Raw genomic sequence first — 12378 nt, 5'->3', positions numbered from 1 at the left:
ATGATAGTTTGAGGAAGCAGCCAGAGAGGTACAAAGAGACCCAGTCTGCTCCTAAATTCTGGAATTTAAATTCTGCTCTTAAATTCAAGACAAAAAGACTGTTTTTAAACGGAAGGAGTGTTCAACAAGTATTGAAAGCTGCTGAAAAGTTGAACAGATGAAGACTGGAAAATATCCATTGGACTTAGCAGAGCAACACTAACACAATCACTGGAAATCCTGCCCCCCTCCCCACAAAAAAAAATCAATGGGACTGGGAGGTGAAGTCAGACTGGTGTGGGTTGAGGTATGAATGGAAAGTAGAGAATTAGAAATTATGAGTCTAGACAATTCTTGGTTTTGAAGGGACAGAGTTATGGAGCAGTGGTTGAAGGACTGTGGGAAGGGGAAGTAGGGTTTTCATAAAAATAGGATGAAAGTGAAAGTCACTCAGTTGTGTCTGACTCTTTATAGTCCATGGAATTCTCCAGGCCAGAATACTGGAGTGGGTAGCTGTTCCCTTCTCTAGGGGATCTCCCCGATCCAGGAATCCAACCGGGGTCTCGTGCATTGCAGGCAGATTCTTTACCAACTGAGCTATCAGGGAAGCAAAAACAGGACAGAACTTAGCATTTTTTAAATGTGGGATGACTTCCAGTTCAGATGGCACAGGAATTCATATTTGCTGTACCCCTTCTCCAAGAGACAGCAACTATGGGTGTGAATTGGTCGTAAAAAGGATTTGTTTGTTTGTTTTGCAACCCTACAGTTGTGACTGTAGCCCACCTGGCTTCTCTGTCTATGAAATTCTCCAGCAAGACTACTGGAGGGGGTTGCCATGTCCCGCTCCACGGGATCTTCCCGTCCCAGGGATTGAACCCAGGTCTTCCACATCACAGGCAGATTCTTTACCGCCTGAGCCACCAAATAATGTTTTAATAGTAAAACAACAACAAAATAAATTTGGGATTAAAAGGAGACAGATGATGGAACATAAGTAAAAGAAAAACTTGAAATGGCACCAGGGCTGAAGTCACAGGCTTGTTGTTCTCCAGGCCGGAAGTAGGCCAGCAGTTCAGAATATGCAGCGTAAAGAGAACTTAAAATGCTTTATATGAGACAGGGGCCAGATCCAGGCTCATTTTTTGAAGCCAAAGGATGAGGGTTCCTTACATCATGAAAAGCTGAAGAAGAAAAAAAAAATCACTGAAAACCTGCCATCTGGGTTTCAGCTTTATAAAAAATGGTGGGATATGGAAAACAAAGATCAAAGATGAGGCCCAGGACTAAGAACTGAGTTAAGCACCCGCGGGCTCAGTGTCTGAATCTGCACTAGCCCCAGGACCACAATAAGAGACGTTGGCATATTGTTATGCCTGGCTCTGGGCTAAGGGTACAGAGAACCAGACAGACAAGCCAAACTGAGATGGATATAGGGAAAGAGGGAGAAGATAAAAACCTCTCATTCAAAGTAAGCCAGTAAGCAAACAAAATAAGCCTCTACAACATAAAGAAATCTAACGTTAATAAGAACAGTCAAGGGGACTTCCCTGGGGGTCCAGTGGCTAAGACCTCATGCTCCCAATGTGGGGGGCCTGGGTTTGATCCCTGTTCAGGGAATTAGATCCTACATGTGGCAACTAAGACCCAGTGCAGCCAATAAATACATAAATATTTAGGAAAAAAAGAATTTTTCTCTTTTTTTAAAAAAATACAGGCAATAATATATCATCAAGTGAAGATGAGTTTACCTCAGATGAAATAAACTTTATGAAAGTCTGATGAAGTTTTAAAATAAGTACACTGGTCCCTAATCCAGAACCCCCAAAGTCTGAAAAGGAAAACTTGTTTTCAAACGTGTTTGGTTACAAAACCTAACCTAACTCTAACCAGTCATCACTTGGTGGTAAAATCTGACCTGAACTAACTCCATAAATACAGTCTTCATGTATCTCCCTTGGTGTGTCTATTCATGCTTTTCATTGGAAAAATATTAACTTGTCTGAGTACAAGGTGCTGTTCCAGAACCCACTATAGATGTTATGTATGTATGTACAATCTTATATTTTTAAAATTCTAAAAATTCTGAATTCTGAACTATACCTTGCTCCAAAGATGTTGAGAAACTCAAAAAGATTAATAGAGTAACTCCTCTTTAAAAAGTAAATGAAGTTATGAAACAAAAATTGGCAAAGGAGAAACAATAAAAAAGTAAATGTAAGAAACAGCTAGTAAGAAATCTTTTGAGATGAAAAGTACATGTTACATGGAATTGGGAGGCTGAATAAAATCTAGACTAGAGACAGTGAACTAGAACATTCATGGATTCTAAGAGTCTCGAGGAAGTCATTCAGAAAGCAGTGCAAAGAGCCAAAGAAACATACAAATATTAAAGAGCCGTTTAGAGACAGATTGAGAGGCTCCAACATTCTTCCAGTCTGACTTCCAGAAAAGAAGATGAAAGGATTTGCAGCAAAGTAATATCTGTAGCGGAGAAGGCAATGGCACCCCACTCCAGTACTGTTGCCCAGAAAATCCCATGGGCGGAGGACCCTGGTGGGCTGCAGTCCATGGGGTCGATACGAGCCGGATACGACTGAGCGATTTCACTTTCACTTTTCACTTTCATGCATTGGAGAAGGAAATGGCAACCCACTCCAGTGTTCTTGCCTGGAGAATCCCAGGGACGGGGAAGCCTGGTGGGCTGCCGTCTATGGGGTCGCACAGAGTCGGACACGACTGAAGTGACTTAGCAGTAGCAGTGGCAATATCTGTAGAGACACTATCCAAAAGATTCCCAGGATAAAAGACATGACTTTTCACATGAAATTGCACTTTGAGTACTAAAATAATAAAAATAAATCTGCACCTCACATAAAAATGAAACTTCAGAACATCACAAAGTACATCCTGGAACTTCCGGTTAAACATATAGGATATAGCACACCTATTTACTGATCCTCCCTCTCAGAAATCCACAAAAATAAGGGTAAATATTTTTTGAATCATAAACCCACAAAGAAAAGAGAATAGAGAAGAGGAAAATAACAGACCAGAGACATGAAAAATTTGGAAGCTAGAATGCAATTGGATGTTAACTAATTGAATAGATCAAAAAAAGATGAAACGTGTGTGTGTGTGTGTGTGTGTGTGTGTAGGTTTGGGTTGGAGTTGAGGTTGCTGTTGTGGTTGGAGTTGGAAGAAAAAAAATCTAAGAAATCTCTCAAAACATAAAACAAGATAAGGCTATTGAAAAGGTGGGCTAAAGATAAAGAAATAACTTATCAAAGGAATAACTCAGGAAAGTTTCCCAGAGAAGTTTCTAGAGTAAAAAGGGTACCACAGGTGTTGGATTAGGCTACGTCTAGAAGAAGTGAGCCCCCCATCAATTCAAGTATTCAACAGAGGCTAAATGAATCAATATCTGACAAGGATAACGTAGAAAGAATTTTTTCCAGGAAGAGAGATCAGATGACTCCTAAGACCTTCGCGAACTCTGTTGGGCTTCCCTGGTGACTCAGCGGTAGAGAATCGGACTGCCAGTACAGGATCAGTCCCTGTGTCAGGAAGATCCCCTGGAGAAGGAAATGGCAACCCACTCCAGTATTCTTGCCTGGGAAATTCCATGGACAGAGGTGCCTGGTGGACTACAATCCATGGGGTCAAAAAGAGTCCAACTCTAGCTACTAAACAACAACAACAAATTCTGTTGGTCTCTTTTAGCACAGTGATTTTAATGCTTCATTAATGCTGTGCAATAGAGCTTTCTGTGATGGCAAAATATTCTGTGATGTGTGCTGTCCAATACAATGGGCACTAGACGTATATGATTACTGAGAGCTTGAAATGTGGTTAGTGTAACCAAACAACTGAATTTTTAGCTTTACTTAAGTTTCATTAATTAAAATATATATATACTGAATCAGACAGCATAAGTCTCCAGGCCCTCAGATAAAACAGTAAAAGAGGATTTTTAAATAAAACTGGACAGCTCAGGGCTGAGTTGTATGCATCATGCAAATAGAACAGCTCAGAGCTATGGCTCCAGGCTAAGTCAGAGGCAGGAACAGCTCCTGATGAATCATCAGCATTACTTCCTGGACATCAGCCCTTCCCAATTGTACCTCCCTGCTATGTGGGGTATACACACACACACACACACACACACACACACACACACACATATCTGTGTATATGTGTGTGCATGTATGTGCATCTGTATGCACACACACAGCAGGGACAGGAAGAGAGACAGTGGACTGAAGATTAGAACGGAGAGGAAGTAAGATCATTTTGTTTTTCCTGATGCATATTTTTCTTTTAAATTAATTTTTATTGAAGTATATTTGCTTTACAATGTTACAACAGTTTCTACTGTACAGCAAAGTAAATCAGCTATACCTATACATATATCCAGTACTTTGGCCACCTGATGCGAAGAGCTGACTCATTAGAAAAGACCCTGATGCTGGGAAAGATTGAAGGCTGGAGGAGAAGGGGATGACAGAGGATGAGGTGGTTGGATGGCATCACCGACTCAATAGATATGAGTTTGAGCAAGCTCCAGGAGATAGTGAAGGACAGGGAAGCCGGGCGTGCTGCAGTCCCTGGGGTCACAAAAAGTCGGACACGACTAAGTGACTGAACAACAAATACATATGTCCTCTGTTTTTTGGATTCTCTCCCATTTAGGTCACCACGGAACACTGAGGAGGGTTCCTTGAGCTGTACAGTGGGCTCTCATTAGTTATCTACTCTATGTTGTCGTTCAGTCGCTCCGTCGTGTCCAACTCTTTTGCGACCCCATGGACTGTAGCCCGCCAGGCTCCTCTGTTCATGGGATTGCCCAGGCAAGAATACTGGAGTGGGTTGCCATTTCCTTTTCCAAGCAATCTTCCCACCCAGAGATCAAACCCAAGTCTCCTGCATTGCAGGCGAATTCTTTACTGCTGAGCGATTGGGGAAGTGATTATGTCAGTCCTAATCTCCCAATTCATCTCGTCCCCAACCCCCTTTCTCCTCTTGGTGTCCGTAAGATTGTCCTCCATGTCTGTGTCTCTATTTCTGTTTTGCAAATATGATCATCTGTACCATTTTTATAGATTCCATATATATTCATGCATATTGTTTTTCTTATTATAACAAGTAGAAAGGAGAAGAGGGCAGCAGAGGATGAGATGGTTAGATAGCATCACCGACTCAATGGAAATGAACTTGGGCAAACTCCAGGAGAGAGTGGGGGACAGGAAAGCCTGGCATGCTTCAGTCCATGGGGTCACAAAGAGTTGGACACAACTGAGTGACTGAACAACATACTTTTCTTTTTTTGGGTAAAAATAATAGTTGTAAAATAAAAACTCAAATAAAATAAAGACTAAACTTAAGAAATACCATCAAACTCCTACAACTTCTACCTTGAAAATGTTAGAAATGTAGTTTAAAAAAAGATACATATAGAAATGGTGAGTGAGAATACTGCATATATTTTCATTTCATGGATTTAATCCCCCAGATGAATGTTTTCCTCAAGGGTACAAAACAGAGAACACTGTAAAAAGTAAGGAATGGAAACATTGTAGAGAAAGGTTTTGCTTTTGTGTGTGTATGTCTTCATTCTGAAGTAATGAGTTCTTATTGTTGATACACAGTACTTCTAACTCAAATCTTAAAACTCTACAGTCTTAAATTGTTTTGAGGCTCAAAGAACTCCTGGAAGAAAAGCAATGCCAAGACCTGTAGTAACCTGTCCTCTGAGCCAGGAAGGAGGTGCCTTTGGGTGTAGCAGTTCCAGAATCTGAGCTCAAGGAATTCAGCTGCTACGAATCGTCTAGCCCGAGGGGATGAGCAGTCAGAGAGCGTTGTATCCTTTTAGGGTGAGCTGTGTGATTTCTGGAGGCTTTGTAGAGAGATCGTGCCCCGAATCAGGGTGAACAGGATGCCCCCTTGTAAATCCAGAGAATCAAAAGGAAAAAATTCTGAGGTTGCTCATGTTGCCCGCCATGTACAGAAAGTGATGGAAGACTAGCCCTCCCACGGCTCAGCACGGTGGACTGCCCAGCCCCAGCCTGAACCAGAGAGCTCAGCACACCTTTAATTAACATCTCTGGGGAGGTCTTCCAGATTTACCTGAATATGAGATGCAATTGTGGCCAAGGGTTTTCAGCAGAAGGACAGGGAGGTGGTAAAATACCTGATAGAAAAACAAAAAAAGACTGCCTCACCTCTCTTCCACTGAGGTCTGCCATGACCGGGTGTGCGGGGGTGGGCTGCCTCACCGCCAAAGGTCTCGGCTCCCCATCAAGCAGGAAGTGTCTGGCCTCGCAAGCCAGGGCACAGGGGAATCGGGTTACTGGCAAATGCTGGTAAAGCAAACAACTTCAACAACAACAACAAAATACAACAGTTACAACTGAGAACATAACACAGAGGATCAAAGTTCACCCCCAGGACTCCTATCCATCCCGTGCGTTCATTCATTCACTCATCACTCTTCAACAAACTCTTACTAAGTGCTTACTACAGGAACCGTGCGATAAATTTTCATCTGCATGAGGAATGGGAGAAGCAGTGGTCCACAAACACAGATTCATTGTAAGCTCTTCCCCTCACTAGATGCATGACCCTGAGCGTATTACTTAGGCACACATCGCCACTTCCTCATGTAAGAGGGTGAGAGTCACTCTGAAGCCCTAGCTATGGGGTACAAAGTGCTTTGTGAGTCTTACACAAAACACAGTCACTGCCACAGAGAAAAGGCACAATTGAGTCATTAACCAGAGCATCCTGTGCAGTCATGATCCTGAGGGCTATTGAGAATCCTTGAACCCAAGGCTCCTGAGTTAGAAGACCCGATGATGCACCTGCCGCCCATACTAACTTCTCTTGGGGATGGCCCACATGGGCACACGGCTCCGTGACCGGCAGCTGCAGCGAGGGGGCCTCATAGTAGTCCCTGGGGAGCAGCACCAGGTAATCCTAGGAGATAAAGACCAAACAATGAATACTCATTAGGAGGGCAGCCCTAGGTTAGTGTTAATGATAAAATAGCTGCACATACTAGCTAAATGAATAATAACCAGGTGAAGCACTCTAGTTAAATTCTCCATATCAACTGCTTTTTCTTTCTGCCCCCTGACTCATGAGAGCACACCAAGCAACCTATGGTGGCTCAGACAGTAAAGAATCTGCAATGTGGGAGACCCAGGTTCAATTCCTGGATCGAGAAGATCCCCTGGAGAAAGGAATGGCTACCCACTTTAGTATTCGTGTCTGGAGAATTCCATGGACAGAGGAGCCTGGTGGGCTACAGTCCATGGGGTCACAAAGAGTCAGACAAAACTGAGTGACTAACACTTTCACTTCTTAAGCATCAGAGATAAGCATTTCAGGCAAACATTTTTATTTCCAAAGTTCAGGGAAGTTTTACCGGTTCTTCTGGGTTGTTAATAAATTCAGAACTAAAGATAATAATAAACTGTCCATTGAAAAGATGTTCTTTTGACATGCTGGTTGCCTTCATCCCTATAGGATCCAGAGTTGTAGATAATGTAGTCTGGCTTTTTACTCCTCCAGCCGAGCAACGCTCTCCTGGCTTCATGTAAAAAGTGATGTTTTGTGATCCTGGTGAATCATAGCCTGAACCTGGCCCACTGCCTGTCCTGGGACCAGAGAGGAAGAACATGTTCCGCTGAGGGTGCCAAGTGGAGCCCACGGTGGGATTCGGAGAAGCAGCTCTTCAGAAAAGGGCAGAGGCTGGACTTCTGCCATCCCAGCATCCCTGCCTATCTGCCCAGGGAAGGAGGGGGAATGTTTGTCACAACAGTGAGAGACTCATATACTGGCCACAAGGCTTTTCTCTCTTCACAGCCCTCAATTTGTCTATAACAAAGAAGCGGAGAATGTGTGGGAGAGAAAAAGTAGGGGCTCAGTGGTCTTAATACCTGAGTGGGTTTTAATGCAATTTTTAAAAAGTTTTGATTGAAGTATAGTTAATTTACAATGTTGTGTTAGTTCCTGGTGTACAGCAAAGTGATTCAGTTATATACATGTATTTTCTATTATGATTTATTATAGGATATAGTTCCCTATGCTATACAGTAGGACCTGATTATCTATTTTATACACTGTAGCTTGTATCTGCTAATCTTACACTCCTAATTTATCCCCCTCTCCTCCCTTTCTCTTTTGGTGACCATAAGTTTGTTTCCAATGTCTGTGAGTCTGTTTTTGTTTTATAAATACGTTTATATGTATCATATTTTAAATTTCACATATAGGTGATACCATATGGTACTTGTCTTTTTCTTTCTGATTTACTTCACTTAGTATGATAATCTCTAGGTCCATCCATGTTGCTACAAATGGCATTATTTCATTCTTTTCATGGCTGAGTAGTATCCCATTGTGGAGAAGGAAATGGCAACCCACTCCAGTATTCTTGCCTAGAGAATCCCGTGGACAGAGGAGCCTGGTGGGCTGCCCTTTATGGGGTCGCACAGAGTCGGACACGACTGAAACGACTTAGCAGCAGCAGCAGCAGTATCCCATTGTGTATATATACACCACATCTTCCTTATCTATGTACCGGCTGATGGACACTTAGGTTCCTTCCATGTGCTGGCTATTGTAAATAATGCTGTTATAAAGATTTGGGTGCATGTGCCTTTTCAAATTAGAGTTCTCTCTGGATACATGCCCAGGAGTGAAACTGCTGGATCATACGGCTTCCCTGATAGCTCAGTTGGTAAAGAATCCGCCTGCAACGCAGGAGACCTGGGTTCTGTCCCTGGGTTGGGACGATCCCCTGGAGAAGGGAAAAGCCACCCACTCCAGTATTCTGGCCTGGAGAATTCCACGGACTGTATAGTCCAAGGGGTTGCAAGGAGTCGAACATGACTGAGCGATTTTCACTTTCACAGCAACTCTATTTTTAGCTTTTTAAGGACTCTCCATACTGTTTTACACAGTGGTTGCACCAATTTACATTCCCACCAACAGTGTAGGAGGGTTCCCTTTTCCCCACACTCTCTCCATCAATTATTATTTGTAAAATTTTTAATGATGGCCATGCTGACCTGTGTGAGGTGATACCTCATTATAGCTGTGATTTGCATTTCTCCAATACTAATTTTTAAATGGTTATTGCTCTGTTAATAAGCTTCCTTTGGTAGGGACTGTATTTCCCCATTACTTTATGGTCCCATAGATTCTAAAACAGTGAAGTTTGATAAGGCGTGCTCAATAAAATATTGCTAGAGAAAATGAGATCATAATATGGAAGCATGCATATGAACTTTTGAGTCAGACATGACTTAGCAACTGAACAGCAATAACATATGAATTAGGACACAACTGTAGTGGCTAAACGTCATGAAGAACTTTCCATGCCTATGGCCTATGTAGTAATTTTTATCATGAACTTCTTCTTTCCATTAGTCCAACTTTGTATCCATTACTGGCCTCAGTGGGATTTTCCTCCTCATTTCTACATCTGTGAAACATCCTTAAACTTTAGTAAAGCAACAAAGCTTTCTACTAAGAAGCACAAGAAAGGCAGGGACAGCTTAAACCTTCATATTCTGTGGATAAGATCCTAGATTTGGAAAGGACCATATGGATAAGCATGGTTCCTACTATATGGGGCAGGTGTAGGGTTAAAGAACTTGCCTGAGATCTGTTCATTTAGCCAATCAAGAGTTGAGCCAGATGGAAAAGCTTTACATTTTCCACTCTGAGCACATGAAACCAAGAACTACCAAAGACTGTTTTGAAAAGACCTTGCTATAAGCAAAAGCAGACATCAAAGCAGAGATCTGAGAAGGCAGGCGTCATCCCTGGCCTCTGAGAAGGCAGGCGTCATCCCTGGCCTCTCTGGCAATTCTATCTAAGTGCAAGGATACAGCCCTTCCCCTGGCAAAGAGTTTTTGTCCAGGAATCTGGTGATGCTATTTCCACAGTCAAGGCAGAAGGACACAGGAAGCCTGTCACAGAGAGGCACTGGCTCTTTGTCTCTCCCTTCTCTTTTCACCACCAAGAACTGGACTGATGTTAGCATCTTCTCTTCTTCTAGCTCCTTCTGATTCATTCTGCACGATTCCCAGAGAGGTTATCTTTTTTATCACCCTTCTGATTCATGATGAAAAATCCCAAAGAAATTTTTGAAAGGCTGGGACATAGGCTCATCAAGGTTTTACATTTATTTTGATACTGTTAAAATTTCATGAGTTCAGTTTTTTTTTTTTTTTTTTTTTTGCCTGTAAGAGACTGGCTGGAAGACTATAAAATCTATTTTGTTTCCCATATTATTATGCCTGGGCTTCCCTGGTATCTCAGTGGTAAAGAACCACCTGCCAATGCAGGAGATGCAGCCTCGATCCCTGGGTTGGGAAAATCCACTGGAGAAGGGACTGGCAACCCACTCCAGTATTCTTGCCTGCCAAATTCCATGGACAGAGGAGCCTGGCGGGCTGCAGTCCATGGAATTGCAAAAGTCAGACAGGACTTAGCGACTGAACAACGTATGTTGTTACGCCATGTAAGGATAAATGTCACCACAGGTTCCTATATCTAAAAGGGAATCAGCTATGATTCTTCTATCTTCTGCTCACTGTGGTCACTACGGATGGACCATCTCTAAGAGGGGAAGAATCACCACTCAGAACCCCCTCTTACCAGCAGGACTCCCTCCACCTTAATGCAAGCAATCCACGTCCCTGGTACAATTGAAAACGGGTCTGCAAAACCATTTCCAGGTACAGTGACAAAGGCTGGCTCCTTACTCGGCTGGAATATGATCTCTTTGGTTTGAGCAGCACCTATCAGAAATGAAAAGAATTGCTTAGGGCATCTTTTGAGCAGTCAGTGTTCTGATTTTAGGTATTCAACTTAAAACATTCAGTTTACATCTATGAAACTTTCAGATGCTTCACTGATCATATGAACTGATCAGATTTACTGATCTTATCTTCAACAACAGCATGAATGCATATGCCTATATATAAAACAGACTAGCAACATATTGATAAGACATTAGCAGTGGCTATCTATGCTGTGATTGTGAGTCATTTTAAAATTTATTACATATATGAAGACATATAAGCAACTGCTTAGAAAAGTTTGTTGTACATAGTAAGTATTCAATATATTACATAGATATTAAACTATTTTTCCCTTTTCTTTATATGTAATTGAATTTTTTAAATTTCTATTGATGTGTGCTCAACTGCTCAGTCATATCTGACTTTCTGCGATCCAATGGACTGTAGCCCACCAGGCCCCTCTGTCCATGGGATTCTCCAGGCCAGAATAATGGAGTGGGTTGCCATGCCCTCCTCTAGGGGATGTTCCTGACCCAAGAATCAAACCTGTGTCTCTTAAGTCTCCTGCATTGGCAGGTGGGTTCTTTACCACTAGCGCCACCTGGGAAGTAGGTCACTAAGGAATATACAACTGGGCTCCTGACTCAGATGTGGGGGCTTAGGAAAGGTGTCCCAAAGCACAAGAAAACAAGCCAGCAGATTCTAACTGTTTGAGTTAACGGAGGACAAACTGCTGATGACGCTGTCACTGGGAAGGCAGAGTGGGTCCATAAGAGTTTGGGATGGAATGGGGAGGGAGGAGGGAGGAGGGTTCAGGATGGGGAACACATGTATACCTGTGGCGGATTCATTTTGATATTTGGCAAAACTAATACAATTATGTAAAGTTTAAAAATAAAATAAAATTTAAAAAAAAATAAATAAAATAAATAAATAAAAATATCTCCCCCCCTCCCCCCCCAAAAAAATAAAGACAGTGACTATTTAAAAAAAAAAAAAAAGAGTTTGGGGTCTAAAGACTGGGACTTGTCCACAGAGATTAGCTATGTGCTTAGAAAATTTACTACACCTCTCAGCCGTTTCCTCCTCAGCCCTCTTCAGTTCTCAAAATTCTCATAATGTGAGGAAATGGATGCTGGAGTATTCTTGAAATAATAAAGCAAGCTTGCCAATTCGTCCTATTAGCTCCTCTGAATCAACCTCTGGGCTTCCCTGGTGGCTCAGTGGTAAATGATTGCCTGCCAATGGAGGAAACACGGGTTCCATCCCTGGGTGGAGAAGATCCCCTGGAGAAGGAAATGGCAACCCACTCCAGTATGCTTGCCTGGAGAATTTCACGGACAGGGAGACTGATGCGCTAGAGTCTATGCGGGTCACAAAGAGTCAGACATGACTTAGCAACTAAACAACAAGAAATCAACCTCCACCCTTGTAAGCTTGAATGACACAACATAGGAACATCATTTCTTACCCCAAGTCCCAATCTGTTGTGGATACTCAATGAAGATGCTTAAATTTCCATCCTAAATTAGATTTCCACTGGTGCCATTTTGTGTCCCTGTGGAATTCATACTAGTATATT

General features: G+C 42.3%; 1 protein-coding gene across 2 annotated transcripts in view; it reads right to left on the bottom strand.

Moving 5' to 3' along the window:
- Nucleotides 1–12378, bottom strand: part of LAMA3 (laminin subunit alpha 3) — a 259558-nt gene that overhangs the window by 133455 nt on the left and 113725 nt on the right. For both annotated transcript variants that reach the window (XM_025273657.3, XM_044934824.2), the window contains 3 exons: nt 10651–10793; nt 6857–6954; nt 6201–6354 (listed from right to left, as the gene is read on the bottom strand). In XM_025273657.3, coding sequence (XP_025129442.3) covers nt 6201–6354; nt 6857–6954; nt 10651–10793 — 395 coding nt within the window. The remainder of the gene's footprint in view (nt 1–6200; nt 6355–6856; nt 6955–10650; nt 10794–12378) is intronic.

This window comes from Bubalus bubalis, chromosome 22, assembly GCF_019923935.1.
Source record: "Bubalus bubalis isolate 160015118507 breed Murrah chromosome 22, NDDB_SH_1, whole genome shotgun sequence".
NCBI classification, from domain to species: domain Eukaryota; kingdom Metazoa; phylum Chordata; class Mammalia; order Artiodactyla; family Bovidae; genus Bubalus; species Bubalus bubalis.
This window is presented reverse-complemented; position numbering and strand designations above follow the sequence as displayed.